We start from the raw sequence: 15,521 nt of genomic DNA, 5'->3' as shown, positions 1-15,521 counted from the left end.
CCATCAAGTGTTTCTTTTCGTCGTCGAGATGGATTTAATCAGACTGTTGAGCGTGCAGTGCTATGCCCCCGTGCTACCCTGTATAGCACGTCAAATCTAGGCACTCAGGCAATCAACAAACAAACGCTTTTATTCATTGCCTCCTGATACTTCATTCATCATGATTCTACCTCTTCAACGTCTTTTGCTTCTCAGCATCCGTAGCCACATTCCTTCCCTCCACAAGCAATCCCTTCTTCCTCCTCACACCGTCCATGTATCGCTTGGCCACGTTCTCCTTGTCAGCCAGCTCACCGAGATCCTCCAGATCATCTTCAGTGAAGGGCACCCAGAAGGGGTCCTCGTCCAGGATTTCGAAGCCTGCGAAGATGAGCTGCGGCTGCGCGGCGCCACTGGTGCGCTTGCGCATCTCATCTGCGAAGCCGAAACTCTCGGCGACCGGGAGTAGGGCTTGGATGGTGAAGAAGGGTGTGCCCTCCTTCATAATCTCGGCGATGACACGGCCGCGACGACGAGTCAGAACATCGTATACACGACCGAGGACTTCGGTTGAGGCTTGAATCTCGACACTGTACATGGCGAGCATGAGACGCGAGGACCAGTCAAGGAAGCCGGAACGCAGGGCGGACTGGAAGGTCTTGATGATTTCGCCGGTAAGACGACCCAGCTTGTCTCGAGCCGAAGTATCGTCTTCGGCAAGGTTGAGTGTGACCTCCTCGACAAAGACAGCCACGCCTTGAAGGGGCTCGTTACACAGAGGACCTTGAGCAGCAGCAAGCTGGAAGGCGTAGGAGATCTTATCGGCCAGATGGCTTGGGTGAAGGGATTCTCCAGCACGAGGAGCCGCACCTGTGGTATTCTCGGTCGCGAAAGCCTTGGAGAAGATACCATCTGCAGTGGCATCAATGAGGAAGTTTGGTCCGGTTCGTCGAGGTCCAAAGGCCACGATCTTGTCTATGCGATCCTTCCAGTTCTCCCTGCCCTTGCCGCTCTCAAGCTTCTCCTTAAGCTGCTTCTTAAAGTCCTCCACGGACAGGGTGTTGCCGGCAGCGACGTCGGTCTCTGCGGCGATCTCTTCGCCCTCAGACTCCTCCGCTTTGGCCTTGCGGTCATACAGACGCTTGATGGCGTCTGCGTTCTTGAGCAGAAATTCTGTCACATCTGCTGGCAATGGCTGTACACGGAGTGAGATGGTGACCTGCTTTGAACTGGTAGTAGCAACAACAGCACCTCGACCAAGCTCCTTGTTCGCAGGTGGTCGCATCTCCTCGGCCCTGACGATAGTCTCGCGATAAGGAACAAGGGGAGCGCCAGGTTGGATATCACAGAGAGCGAATCTCTCCTTGAGATCCGTCAAACATCGTTCGAGATGAAGTTCGCCAGCAGTCAGCAAGACATGCTCGCCACTTGCAAGGAGTTCATACTCGGCACACGGGTCACTCTGCACCAGCAGCTCCAGGCCATGGATCATCTTGTCGAGATCGGCGGGGTTCACAGGCTCCAAAGCAACACGGACAATAGGCTTGCCCACCATGCTTACACCTGCAAGGTTGACAGCGCCTTCCAGGCGGCTGCACAGGGTTCCTGATTTCAGAATCTTGCCCTCAAGACCACCGATGCCAAACACACAGCCAGCGGGGACCGACTCAAGAGCCTCCAAGTTCCTGCCCATGAGCATGTAAAGCGCGGTGACAGTGACTTCTTGAGGCTCAGGGGCAGCATGTGGTTCAGCAGGTGACCACTTCGGAGGGATGACATAGAGCTTGTCGCCAACCGAGAGAGTTCCGGAGTAAATACGGGCAAATCCAATGAGATGCTCGGGATCGACCTTCTTCTCCTCCAACTCAGGGGCATAATCATCGAGGTTGACCGCATCAAGAGCGGTTGCCATGCTGTCAACGCCATTCTCGCCAGCTGCAGCCTGAGCCCTCGCAGCTTCAGCCCTCTTCTTGCGGGCGAGATCTCGTGCCTCTTCGCCGCTCATTTGCACTCCGGTTCGTCGCTTGTTCTCGGGTAGCTCGCTCTCGGGAACGGACACCATCTTACTGACATAGGCGACGACGGGATCGGACTTTTCGTGCTTGAATGAGACCATGGCATCTTTGATAGACTTATCAATGTGCTCGGAGCCGGGGGATTCCTCGAGTAGCTCGGGTAGTCGCTCAGCTTGCGCGGCAGCGGGAGACGGCAAGGATTCGATGACAGATACCAACAACGCCGTCGACAAGGGTAGCCAAGATGCGAAGACTGTTGTCATCAGAAGTCTCTGGTCTCGGGACTTGAGCAGATGCGGCGTGAGCTTGATGTTAAGGGACCTTGTGACCTTCTCCAACAGTTCTCGATCACCAGTGCCATTGTCACCGCCCACAGTTGCTTGGTAGACAGTCCACACTGGCTCAAGTACCAGCTGGACAAAAAGGGGCTTCAGGTTTCGCCCCTTGAGATGCTTTGGGCCCAAAATCTTCTTTGTCTTGGGATCCAGGTAAAAGTTGCCCCATAGAACCTTTTCCATCACGCCTCGCTTGATGCCAAGCTTCTTCTCGTACATGGCGGCGAATTGCCTGCAGGTGAAGGCCCAACCGTCGATGGCGCTGCTGAAAATGACGTTGTTCTTCTCCGGGGCAAAGTAAATGTCTTCGTCGTCTCTCTCCTCGAATTGGATATCTCCAGTGTCGCTGACTTGATCCGCAAGAGCCGATTCCTTGGCGGCTGTCGCTGCGTTCACTCGCTCCTCCATCTTCTCCCTCCAGTTGAGATCCTCCTCCATTCGTTCGCCCTGGAAAAAGCTTCCAAGAACAGCATTTACTTGCTCAAGAAGCTTGCTTAGGTGAATGTATGCTTCTCCGGGAGTCATCTTGAGTTCTGTCACTAGTCGATCAATCTTGTTAATGACAAGAAGGGGCTTGAGCTTCTCAATCCATGTTTGACGGAGCACAGTGACTGTTTGACTGCAGACTCCCTCGACGGCATCCACAAGTACGACGGCGCCGTCACACAATCTTGAAGCTGTCGAGACTTCGGAACTGAAGTCGATATGGCCGGGTGAGTCGATCAAGTTGACTAGGTACTCCTTGTCCTCGGGCTCAGCGTCAGGGGCTGTTTTCCGACGCATAGCAAAGTAGAGAGAAATGGCAGAGGATTCCATGGTGATTCCTCTTGTCTGCTCATCGGGTCTGGAGTCTAGGTAGCGGATTTTGCCCGCCAATTTTGGTGAGATGATGCCATTTGTGGCGAGCAGAGCATCGGTAAGTGAGGTCTTGCCATGATCAACATGGGCCAAGATACAAATCTGCAATCTCATTAACTTGAGAACAATCACAGTTTGGCAAATTTAGCTCACATTTCGGATATCACTGGACTGCCTCTGCAGGCTAGCCAGCTTTTCTGGAGTAACGACAGGCATGATTGTGGCGATTCCTCTGAGAAGCGACTCGTAGAATGGAAATCTGTGTATCAAAATGCGCACGTCTCAGAGACTGAGTTGCCTGGGGCAATGGAACCGGGCCTTCAGATTTTATAGCCAACGGTTCAGAAACTGTAAATCAACCTTGATGTGGAGGCGCAGATATGGAGGTAGGTTGCCTGCGTCTTGCTCATTGGTAGTGTGACTAATCCACGAATCTAGCCTTCACTACTCACGCGAGAGTCAGCAAAACAAGGCCCTGTCATGCTCTTTCTAGGAAACATCTGCAAAGTGACTGAGAATGACTCATATCTGCAAATAGAGACATCACCAAGTCGCTGAGCTGCTGCCCCGCTTCCCCGATAGAGACATCTGTGACGCAGTTAACCGGTACAGCACAGTGTTAGGTCACGTGCAGCTGCGCCACAGCACACAGCTCAAGCCACAACGCCCTGCAACTCAAGCAAAAGCCCTAAAATCACGAAAACTCGCGAGACCTCTGGAGGGGCGTAAAATTTCTACCCCTCACCACGACGAGCGACCCGACACGACGCGGAACCCACGCCCGATCGCACACGATGGCTACCTACCAGAACGGCGTGGCTCCGGCCCGCGCCCTCGATGACGATAGCGATGTCGAGGAGGAGGCCCTGGTGGCCGAGTACAAGGAGCACGTCCAGTACGAGGATGGTGATGACCTCAGCCGCACCACCTCTCTGAACCTGGCCCAGCAGACCGACGATATCCAGGCCCGCCTCGTCCAGGCTGCTCAGCCTCTCGACTTCCAGGCCCCTCTCGAGACCAAGTTCCAGAGCTACGATGCGTACTGCAGTCTGTTTCACTACATCCTGAACTCGGATGGTCCCGTTGACCTCGAGCCTCCTTCGGTTGGTGGCCCAAAAATATTTATCCTGGATTGGCTGGGACTAACAGAGCTCATAGTACTACTGGGCTTGGGATGTCATCGATGAGTTCATCTACCAGTTCAACTCGTTCTCGTCGTACCGCATGCGAATTGCCCGGCAAACATCCAACGAGGAGGAGCGCCAGGCTCTCCGCGAGAACCCCAACACCTGGGGCTGCTACAGCGTCCTCAACGTTCTCTACTCCCTCATCCAGCGATCCCAGATCACCGACCAGCTGGCCGCTATGAAGCGCAACGAGGACCCCATGGCTGTTGCCGGCGACTACGGTTCCAAGAACCTGTACCGAATGCTTGGCTACTTCTCCATCATCGGTCTCCTCCGGGTCCACTGTCTTCTGGGAGACTTCAGCCTGGCTCTCAAGACCCTCGATGACATCGAGCTCAACAAGAAGGCCATGTTCGCCCGTGTCATGGCCGCCCACTTCACCACTTACTACTATGTGGGTTTCTCCTACATGATGCAGCACCGCTACGCCGATGCCATCCGCATGTTCAGCCACATCCTGGTCTATGTGTCGCGAACCAAGAACTTCCAGAAGAGCGCCCAGTACGACTCTATCACCAAGAAGAATGAGCAGATGTACGCCCTCATTGCCATCTGCGTCGCTTTCCAGCCCACCCGCCTGGACGACACCATCCACAGCGCTCTCCGTGAGAAGTACGGTGACCAGCTTCTCAAGCTCCAGCGCGGTGGCCCCGAGTCCCTCCCCATCTTTGAGGAGCTCTTCCGCACCGCCTGCCCCAAGTTCATCTCCCCCGTTCCTCCGGACTTTGAGAACCCCGAGGCCAACATCGACCCCGTTGAGCATCACCTCGCTGTCTTCATGGACGAGGTCAAGACCAACATGTGGAGCCCCACCATCAAGTCTTACCTCCGACTCTACACCACCATGGACCTCAACAAGCTCGCTGGTTTCCTCGAGGTGAAGCCCGAGGAGCTGCGATCATGGCTCCTGGTTACCAAGCAGCGCACCAAGCAGCTGCGATGGCAGGACCAGGGTCTGCTCGAGGGTGAGCTCGTCAACGTTAGCGACCTTGACTATGCTCTCCAGGGCGTGAGTACCCCGAAAATCCCCAAAGTTTACTGAACAAGCACTAACAAGTTTACAGGACCTGATTCACATCTCGGAGGCCAAGGTTGGACGCAAGCTCGTGGACTGGTACCTCCGAAACCTGTCCCGCACCTACAACTGAGGTGCTTCAGAGAAATCTGGAAAGCCTCATTTCTCAATTTCCTGGGGCCTTCGATTCAAGCCCGACGGTGCTTAGCACCCTGAGGCTGAAAGCCCCCAAAGGTCATGGCCAGGACAAACACTTGGGGTTTATGCAGGCCGACTTGGTAGGTAGGCTGCATGGCATGGCAACGGCGTCTCGGAGTTGGTGATGCTCGTGCAAAAGCTTGAGAATTTCTCGAGTTGGCTATATGTGTGGCAGAGATATGGTACATCCTCGTAGAGGTATGGGAGCCTATGACAAGGGCAATGAAGAATAAAAGGAATCAAAAGTCGTTTAATCCAGCATCATGATCCTGCTCCAGGGTTTGCGTACTTGGTATTAGAGGGTTCTCGGGCATGTTCTTCTGAGCCTTTAGACACAGAGGCTGTTGAGTCGGTGGAGGATCTGACTGAGTTAGTAGGAAGCTCTTAGGCGTCTTAGATACTCTCACCTTTTCAATATACCTCACACCTACACGAATCCCGTCCTTGTCCTGAAACTCTTGCTGATCTCCAAACTTGTTGCCTGGATCCAAGCAAGTGAGACAGGTTTCGACAATCTCCGAATATCGGGTCCCCATGCATTCTCGGAGTTCAGTTTGAGCCAACTTGACAAAACGGTCTTTTACCGAAGTCAAGAGGAAAGCCGCTGCTTCGTCATGTGAGGCATCAGAGGATACACCGACCACGGGAGACGGAGTTTGGTTCTCTCCGTCGGCCTCGTAGTTGACAAAGCTTTGCCATAACCCAATCTCTAGCAGGCAAACTCCAAGGCTGTATATGTCATGCTGCATGATGAACCCCTCCTTGAGGACTATACCGTGCCGTGAAGGATGACGGTATAAGTTTCTCTCCAAGGCATCATCGCCGCGACGTCGTGTTCTTCCATCCTCTTGTCGAAAATCCTCAAAGCCGAGTAGGAAAACCGAGGCACCATCCTTTCCCCCGGTATCGAAGTCCAGGATGGTCTCGGGACGAATGTTCTTGTGGACAAAGCCAAAGACGTGTATATAACTGACAGACTTGGCCAACTCCTGGGCGATTGAGAACCTTCGAGACAATGTGCTGGGTTTGCCGCCTTGTAGTAAGCGCTGTCGAAGACTCTGAGCGCTGGTCAGGCCAGGCGGCATACGGGATACTATCGTGAACCTCCCCAGGTTTGGACCTAATTTCTCTGCGACGAATCCTTTGCAGCCAAGTAGGCCAAATGTCTGCGGTTCTTTATGCTGGAGCCGGCGAGCCAGGCCTCGAATGTTCTTCTCCATATCCTGGTAGGAGGCCGAGTCGAGAGTACCGAGCTCGTCCAGGACGTAGGTGGTGGTCCTCCCAGGTCTTTCGCTCTTGGCAATCTTCAAGTCCGAGAAGGGAATGCCGGAAATATCCATCTTGTAGAGTTCCTTGGCAGGCAGTGATAATCCAGTTGATGCTTGACTGGAGCTTTCCGGTGAGGCTTCTCTTAAATCCTTTTGGATGGCAGCGACCGAAGGAATAGCCCCTGTTACCTTTGACGCTGTTGTGAGAGCCTTGCCCATCTCACGGCCATGCATCCTCATGAGTAGAAACCACGACGGATCTGACATTTGCTGCCAGGAGCTGAGAGCATCAATAGCTTCGTCGAGTTTCTCCTTCTTCATCGCATACTTGAACGGTCGAGGAACAAAGACGACTCTCTTCCCATTGCCATCATTGACAGTCTGAGGGTGAACCATTCCCCGTAGCGTGTGAGTTGCGCTATCGAGTTTGATGGACAACATTCGTAAAGTCCTCTCTTGTAGGCTTTGGTGGGTTTCGTCCATCAAGTGACTGATAGACTTGAGAAAGTCGAGCTGAGTGAAGCATCTGTGCCAACCAATCTCTATCTTGAGGGCTCTCTCTTCGAGCTCGGGCTCGGCTCCCTTGAAAGCCGTGCACGTCTTTCGTAACTCTCTTCCATACCTATTTCATAGTTAGAGCTACCTCACCGTAGGTTGTTTTGCAGGATTGGAAACACTCTTACTTGATACACAAGTCTACCGCGCCGACCACTGCCAATGCTAACCCAGCTGCCTCCATATGAAATAGTTTTTCGCAAAAGACAAAGTATCGGTTTGATCAAGAATGGTGACTCGACTTGGAGCCTTTTTAACCCACATCCGCTGCTAAGACCAGGCTGTGCTAGCAGACCAATTCAGCTGAACAGCCCGACCTTGTCATTGGGCTAAGATACTAACCACCCCCGAGGGCTTGCATATTGGCGTCTAGGTGTCTCGCCTTGGTGGCAGTGCATGGCTGAACACCAGGCTGAATGTTCGACGCCGTTGACATGGATATTTCCCCTCAATCTGGAGAGTGCTGACCTGCAACCTTCAACATTGTTCTTGTCTTTCTTGTCTAATTCTCAGCTCGACTAAGCTCTCAAGATCGTCTTACCGTGGCTCTTGTCTAATCCTGAGCTTGGTCGAACCCCAATAATCGTCTTACCGCAATCCAGACCTCGTCATCGCCGCCCCGAGTGGTGATGGAGATGGCCTGAACAGTAACGCAGCATGGCTACACTCCAAGACCTTCCTCTCCAAGACTTACCAGAGCTGGTCCGAGACTCGCGCCTCGAGGCAGCGTTCCACCCAAACGCCGATATACCCAATGAAACGACGCACCTGAAATATCAGGGAAGACGGAGGCCCCAACAGGAGAGATGGATACGCCAGAAGATGCTCGGCCGCGGAGGATTCGGCATTGTCTGGCTGGAGAAGAGAGAGCCCGAGAGCCCAGCGGCCTACAACTTTCGGGCGGTGAAACAACTCGATATTGCAAAGATTAGGTCAAAACGGCACGATTGTGTGAGGGAGCTGGAAGCCTTGGCCAAATTCTCGCAGGCGAAGGTTGGCTATGCTTCGTCTTCGTTATTGGAACAAGTGTACTAACGCTTGCAGTACTCCGAGTTCTTTGTCAAGTCGTATGGTTGGTTCCAAGGTCCTTCCGTGCTATTCTTGGCCATGGAGTATTGCGAATTAGGAGACTTGAAGGACCACGTCGAGGAACATGGTAAACTTGCCGAGGGTCAAGTGCAGGACATCGGATGGCAGATTCTTCAAGGGTTACGGTTCATGCATCACAATAACTTTGCGCACCGCGATCTAAAGCCCGCGGTAAGACCCCCCCCTTTTTCAATTCCTCTGCCTTTGCGCTGACAGAGATTCCGTTCACTAAGAACATCCTGATAAAAAGCAAGCCCCCGTATGGTGACTGGCACGTCAAGATTTGTGATCTTGGGCTCAGCAAGCGGATCGGGACCGACGCCACCACTACAACTGTTCAAGGGACACCTGGATTTATGCCTCCCGAGTCGGTCCCCGGCATTGGGGATAACCCTGGGCATATTGATCCTTTCCCGGCTGACATGTGGTGCTTGGGAGAAACCATATTTTACCTGCTCACGCAGAAACGGACGTTTGGCGGCGACCTCATTCGACTACGACAGTATTGGAAGGGGAGTCCATTCCCCAAGGAGCCTCTGTTGCATGTGCGGGCCAGCGATGCTGCTATCGGCTTCGTCCAAGAACTAATGGCTCCTCTTCCAGCCCAGAGGCTTACTGCGGAGATGGCCGACCAGCATGAGCTGATCAAGATGGAGCCTTTCCAGGAGGTAGAACGGGAAACAAGGGAAACTTTAGAGGGAAGAGAATATCCGTCAACAATGATTCCTGAGGAGATAGCATCTGGTCGATGGACTACGGCGGCCTCTCACCACCAAAGCCTGGGGATTCCATCAGACTCATGGGACACGACAATGGTTGAAGACCTGGCGGGTCAGATTCCTAGCAGTCCCAGGCATACCTGGTTTGCGAGCCATGATACCGGACCACCAGCTTCAGTACAAGGACCAGAGCACGGAACTAACACCTCGACTAAGAAAGTTATCGATGGAATTTCGCCATTGGATCAACTCATGCTCGAGGCACAGGCCCGTTTTGATGGACCTGTTGTAGCTCGTCGCGAAGCCATGGGCTACGAGCCGCAGGGCGACGATTCACAGGGCGAACCTCCGCCTTCCGATATACAGGATGAATCCGGCCCTGTCATTATAGGTCTGGACGGTATCAATCCCTCGAGCCGTGAGTCTTCACGGCCTTCTTCCACGCGAGCTGAGCGGGGTTCTTATCACATACCCAAGCGAAGGTCACTGTACGCCTCCGCCCCAGTAGAGCCTGCAGAGCTTGTAAAGGCTCTAGAGCGCTATGAAAGAAAATCCGGGATCGCGAGCAGGATCAGGAGCTTATTTCGGAACCCAAGGTAGAAGTAGATGAACTTGACAAGCATTAACCTCGAACAGCAGTGCTGGGCTGGACAGATTCCTTGCATTCTTTTCTCTGCCACCTTGATATGTTGTATGCTGTGAGGTTGGCGTCATTGGTGGGAGGAAAGCATCGACAGTTTGCTCGAGATATCCTATCGGGGGGCCACGTGAAAGAGCAGCTCAAGTGCCGATTGCCTATGGCACTCCACAGCCGGGAACCTGGATTTGGGGCTGAACCTGATGGCTGGGCCAAGCCGGCGGTGTCGGAATTACCGGGGTAGGATTCCGGAGCCGTTCTTAGTCGGCCTCGGAACGGGAATGTGCAGAGTTGACACAGAATGGAGTCGTGGAGTTGACAGCTCAAACAACCAGAAGCCTTCATGTGCGCCCACCAAGAGGACTGACTGGTTCAGAGACGCTCTGCTTCAAGGGGTATCATGGCGGACCGGGTACGACCTGTGTGATGCGGTGAGCAAGAGCCTGTGGCAACTTTTCCTCTGAATGGGCTGAATGTCTCTCGCTTGTGCTTCCTTGCATGGGTGAGCCCTCTCTTTCGCCTGATGGTTGCTCGCTCGCCCGGGAAGCTGTCAGACAAGAGACACCGGCATCGATCCCATCTCATCTGCGGAGGCTCTGTTCTCAGTCGACACACCATGCTGGATCTAGCCGCAGCCCCGCTAGCTCATCTTGCTAAGCAAAGCTAACTGTAACCCCCGCCACGGGCGTCTGCGCCGCGATGCCCAAGTGCAGCACCAGCTGGTGATATGATCCACCCGGGGCGGCGGGAGTCGCAGCTTGTTTTTTTCCCGGCTCCCAGGTGCTGGGTGAGAGGTGTTCGTCACCCAACGAGTGCCGAGCCCATCTAGCGCGGGCTTGGCTTTCTCTTTCTCGGACATTAGAGTAACACTCGGGCCATGAGTGCCGGAGCCAAGATTGGAGAGAGCGGAGGACGGGGCGGCGGGTGACGGATTAGCACCCAAAGTTGGTTGGGATAGAATATGATTTCCAACCATGGCTGCCCAAAAACAAGGTGGCATTAGTGAGGGGGATAGCGGTCCTCACTAAGGGCCGCTTATTAAGTGGATATTCCGGCAAGCAGCCCTACTCGTTGGTTGCCGGCTGTTAGAGCCAAAGAGTTTCCATGTGATCTAATGGGTCCCCAGGGATGATGGTGTTGATAGGGTTCGTCGTATTTGACTGCAGCGGAGAGAGTGTGAGTGGGCTAATGTTTCTTTTGCCAACTACCGTCAGTGTGCTGTGCTGTGCGTGCGTGTGCCTGGTGGTGTGCCCTTCATTTCCTCGTTGCTCTACTCGAGGGAGGGCTGGACCGGCGGCCTCTTGTTCCCTCTGTTCTCTCTGTGACTCTTACTCTCGCTTCTGTCGTTATCTCCAAGAGATTCTGATAGATACCCTGCTTGTAGTTCGTAGAATTCAGCCAATGACTCCCCGCAGCGAGCCCATGCCTCTCGCGTGCCAAATCGTCCCGTGTCTTGGCCTGCATCGCATCGCCGTTGTCCCCCGTTGCCACACAACCTACCTACGGATACTCATTACCCAGTGAGCTACTATCCCTGAGGGTTGAGCAACAAGGGATGGGATAAGCACGTCGTATGGATGATAAACGGTTTGCTCTGACGGGCCGGGACTACGTCAAGCGTTTGCACTTTTCACAGCCACCACATCTGCATCGCCAACCTTGATCGCACCTCGACCCTGCTTCTGCATGTCCTTTAGTACCTAGGTCGTGTTCAACTCGGTGAAATTCCGCCGCTGCTACCGCCTCAACCTAGGTTTCAAAAAGTGCACGAACCGCACAACTCTGCAACGCTTGAAAATGAAATCCAGTACCTGCTCGCTGTCTCTAGCCTCACCCTCCTTTTCCCTGCAAACGCCCTGCTGCTACGTGGATCAAGGCCCGATCCGTTCGGCGCCAGCGCCTTTGGGGTGGGTAGAAGGGGGGGGATAGGTATCTCCGCTTCCTCCTTCACCCTCCCTCACGCGCCGCCTCTCTTATTGCGACAGCAGATCCCCATGCCATGATTCAATTTGCCTGCCTAAGGAACAAAAAAAGGACCTTGGACGGATTAGACTAAAAAAGAACTCCGCAAACGAAATCTAAACCTTCCCTCCCCTTTTCCCTCGCCATCCCGTCCCGTCTCCTTGACCTGTTGTGGTAAAAGGCGACGTCCGAAAACGTGGTTTCTCCATTCCTTGCCTGACTATAACCTTACCTCTAACAAAATCTGGGCTGACCTAGGCCTTGGCCGTGGCTTCACCTCTCGTCACCTTGACCATCGACCTACCAAAACAATTACACAAGCACACCTACACGCCGCACACCGTCTCTTGCTCATCTCACACTCGCACAAGGATCTTTAACCACTTTCCGTTATATCCATTGCAAGCAACCCTGTTGTGTTGTGGTTTTTCTGCTCTCTTTCCTGCCGCCACCATCACCTGCTTGCACTTGCAGCTTCCCTCGGAAAGCTCCAGGATCGACCTCACCACCGCCCGCTCGCCGACCTTGAATTACTCGCGTCTGACCAGCACTTTTCGTTTACTCACCGCTGTCGGTTTCTGTCGATTGATAAAGCGACGCACAGTCCTCTTTCTGACTTTCGCATCTTTTCGCTCCTGCTTTTCCCGTCAAATCGAATCTGCGCCCGCTGCTTGCTCTCTTCTGCTTGTGCCCATCGCAACCCGCGTCAGGAAGCTTCCTACTATCCATCCACTTGCAAACAGCTTCATTCAACGTCATAGCTAAACTCGGCTTCGCCCCCTTCGCCTATCGCGCTAGGAAACCCGTCTCCATTATCTGCGCCTTCTTGTGCGCCTCGTGATTCGGTCTTCCCCAGGCCAAGCCAAGCTTGCCTATCAGCCTCTCGGTCTTGGCAGCAGTCGCATCCATCTTGGCGGCTCGGGAAGGAGGTTCCCAGGGTTCCTTGGGTCTTTGTCGAAGCCGATCTCAAGTCGCGAGCTTTCCTTCCTTTTTCATCCATCAAGGGAGGCCTCTGTCGACTGTTTCGCCTGCAACCTGTTTGTCCTGACCATCGTCCGTTATCCGCCTAGTGTGGCATCACACAGCTGCATCCTTACAACACTCTTGCTTGGACTAAACATCGGTGGAAACACCAAGCCAAAGCCAAGCACGGCTCTTCCCCTTTCACAGCGCTCGCTTCATCCCAAAATTCGACACGGTGGACGACATGGCGACTGCCTCCATCGTCCAGCCTGTGCCCGTCAAACGCTCCGATTCCGACATATCTCCCAAGACGACTGTACCTCCGAGCGATTCGGAGACAAGGGGTCCTAAGGCTGACTATTTCTCCTGCGACTCCAACACTGTCGATGGATCCAATACTAGTGTGAGGGCCAGCGACGGCGACGACGAGTCGTCTGGTCACAAATCGAGCGTCTCTTTTGCTGCCGACCCCCCGTCAGTTCGCAGCGCAAGCCTCGAGAGCAACGATAATGCAGGAAAAGCAACCGGATCATTGATTAGCAGGCACTCATCCATCAGCTCTGTCACGTTCCGTTCTCCAAAAGATCCTGCACTGCCACAAGGAAAGCCTCAAAAGATGGGCAACGCGCGTATCCGTGTCAGTTCTCCTGCTCCAGCTAGGTAAGTTGTATCGTATAATTTCCTTGTTGCCTCCCTAGTCTCGTCAATTTCCTTGGCCATATGAGAGTCCTGCCCGTGGGTTTGTTACCTGGTCGAAACGCTTCCCTGTCACCGAGTCAAACTCGAAAACCTCGATCGAGCCTCACGTTATCCAAAACCCATGTTTTCACATGCGAACCATGGTCCGAATACGGTTCCATGTGGCGTGTCCACAAAAGCTCGTTGCTCTCAGACATGATCTTTAATGCCATCTTTGGTCGATCACTTTCGAGACCCTGTTCGAAAAAGCATTTCATGTCTGATCTCGATCGTGGTCTCACTCCGCCACGTTGCAAGCCGAAGTTGTTCAAGATCTTGGGTGAAGCGACATTCCTGGGAAACGAAGGGCATGTCGGCAATGCTGGCGAGATGATGCTATGCAACGAGACACTTGGGACAGCTGGCTCAGCATTGGACACCCCACATCAGCATTCGGCAACCATCCCCAATGCGACTGTAGCCGAGATCGCTACAGTGACGACGATTGGCTTCAAGGATGCGATTACTGGTTGTCCGAGGTTCAACTTCCAACATGGTAGAGATGCCGACCTCTGTGGGACCTCGCAATTGTTGGCCTGGTCCAGTTCGCTGGCAATAACCTTGTCCCCACAGCATCACTATTTCATTACCCCGCTGCTTGCGACAAGCCTTGTCGTGGGGATGACCAAAAGACTCTTCTCTTCTTGGAAGCTAGTCACTTGGTCTGGGCTGTCAGGCCATCCATCCTTCGTCACAGCCACCCTGAACGCAGCAAGCCCGCAAATTCCCGCAGGCTTTTTGGGCTTTCATCGGCGTCATACCTGAACTCTCTGCATTCCTCCTCCAATTCTGTTGTTGCTTGCCCATATCTCTCACATCTATTTACCATCGTCCTTTCCACGTTCTGTGGCATCTTCACATCATCCATCACAATGGCGACGCTAACCGAGACCCCGCCCGACAGGTTCCGGAACCACATCTCCTTCGACAACGTCCCAACCGGCGAGCCGACCAAGAACAATGCCATCTCGCTGACACTCAATGTTCGGCATCGTGGATATCAAGCGCGACGAAGGTCACGCACCTTTATGGTTGGCGTCGACGAGCACCCCTACTCCGACTATGCGTTGCAGTGGTTGCTTGACGAGCTGGTCGACGACGGGGACGATGTCGTGTGTGTGAGAGTAATTGAGAAGGATATTCGCAGCATCGACAAGTCCTACCAGGAGGAGGCCGAGTCGATTCTGAAAGGTGTTGTGAAGCGAAATGGCTCTAACAGGGCTATCAACATCATTCTTGAATACGCCGTCGGCAAACTACATACAACTTTCCAAACATTGGTATGCCAGTCTTGCCGAGAATGATTCTACTGAAAGCTAACAGCCACGTTTTAGATCCAGATGTATCAACCTGCTATGCTCATTGTCGGAACCAGAGGCCGCACACTGGGTGGCTTTCAGGGCCTGATCAACACACACAACTCTTTCTCCAAGTATTGTCTCCAATACTCACCCGTGCCCGTTGTCGTGGTTCGACCAACGGATAAACGCCTCAAGAAGAAGACGAAACGTGCCAACGATTCAACTCGCCAGACATATGTGGGCATGCTGGCCGCAACCGCTGGTAGGCATGAGGCGGACAGCGAAGCGAGCAGTACCTATGAGCTGGAGGTCTCCAACACACCCGACGAGGAGGCCCATCAGGTTGCACGAGCTCTGGGCCTTCCTGCATCGTTTGACCCAACGATCAAGCCCATCAACCCCAGTCAACTCTTGAATACTCGAACTCCCGGCCCGGCGAGCATCAATACTCTCGATGAAGCCCCAGAAGATCAACGAGTTGTCAAGGATCCTGCCACCGCAGGCGCGGAGAGCGATGATGATGACGACGACGATGGTGAATTCGAGGTCATGTCAGGACAGCAGATCTTGGACAAGCAGAAGCTCGAGCAGCTCCATAAGATGGAGGTGGGCGAGGCTGCCGCTCTAAAGATGAAGATGGAGGACGATGATGACGATGATGATGATACCCCCACGCGCCAGAAGAGCACATCATAGAAGATG

At 53.7% G+C, this 15,521-nt stretch overlaps 4 protein-coding genes and 1 pseudogene across 5 annotated transcripts, besides 1 other annotated feature; 3 read left to right on the top strand and 2 right to left on the bottom strand.

The window, feature by feature from the left end:
• Nucleotides 1-166: 166 nt before the first annotated feature.
• NCS57_00882500 (Tr-type G domain-containing protein) lies at nucleotides 167-3,403 on the bottom strand (the record flags this gene model as incomplete). The annotated part of the gene is made up of 2 exons (XM_053058627.1): nucleotides 167-3,289; nucleotides 3,341-3,403. The coding sequence occupies 2 exons, from the start codon at nucleotides 3,401-3,403 to the stop codon at nucleotides 167-169; spliced, it is 3,186 nt and encodes a 1,061-aa protein (XP_052912458.1).
• A 578-nt stretch (nucleotides 3,404-3,981) lies between these two features.
• On the top strand, nucleotides 3,982-5,522 carry NCS57_00882400 (Eukaryotic translation initiation factor 3 subunit L; the record flags this gene model as incomplete). The annotated part of the gene is made up of 3 exons (XM_053058626.1): nucleotides 3,982-4,290; nucleotides 4,346-5,383; nucleotides 5,439-5,522. 3 exons carry the CDS (start codon nucleotides 3,982-3,984, stop codon nucleotides 5,520-5,522), a joined length of 1,431 nt encoding a protein of 476 aa, XP_052912457.1.
• Nucleotides 5,523-5,826: 304 nt separating this feature from the next.
• NCS57_00882300 (Protein kinase domain-containing protein) lies at nucleotides 5,827-7,594 on the bottom strand (the record flags this gene model as incomplete). Its single annotated transcript, XM_053058625.1, has 3 exons — nucleotides 5,827-5,952; nucleotides 5,995-7,477; nucleotides 7,539-7,594. 3 exons carry the CDS (start codon nucleotides 7,592-7,594, stop codon nucleotides 5,827-5,829), a joined length of 1,665 nt encoding a protein of 554 aa, XP_052912456.1.
• A 473-nt stretch (nucleotides 7,595-8,067) lies between these two features.
• NCS57_00882200 lies at nucleotides 8,068-9,635 on the top strand (annotated as a pseudogene). Its single transcript has 3 exons — nucleotides 8,068-8,403; nucleotides 8,455-8,670; nucleotides 8,733-9,635.
• Nucleotides 8,068-9,635: a sequence feature.
• A 3,389-nt stretch (nucleotides 9,636-13,024) lies between these two features.
• NCS57_00882100 (Usp domain-containing protein) lies at nucleotides 13,025-15,515 on the top strand (the record flags this gene model as incomplete). Its single annotated transcript, XM_053058624.1, has 3 exons — nucleotides 13,025-13,440; nucleotides 14,423-14,798; nucleotides 14,853-15,515. The coding sequence occupies 3 exons, from the start codon at nucleotides 13,025-13,027 to the stop codon at nucleotides 15,513-15,515; spliced, it is 1,455 nt and encodes a 484-aa protein (XP_052912455.1).
• Between the last annotated feature and the right edge of the window lie 6 nt (nucleotides 15,516-15,521).

This window comes from Fusarium keratoplasticum, chromosome 6, assembly GCF_025433545.1.
Source record: "Fusarium keratoplasticum isolate Fu6.1 chromosome 6, whole genome shotgun sequence".
Lineage (NCBI taxonomy): Eukaryota > Fungi > Ascomycota > Sordariomycetes > Hypocreales > Nectriaceae > Fusarium > Fusarium keratoplasticum.
The sequence above is the reverse complement of the archived record's forward strand: the minus strand, read 5'-3'. Positions and strand labels throughout refer to the sequence as shown.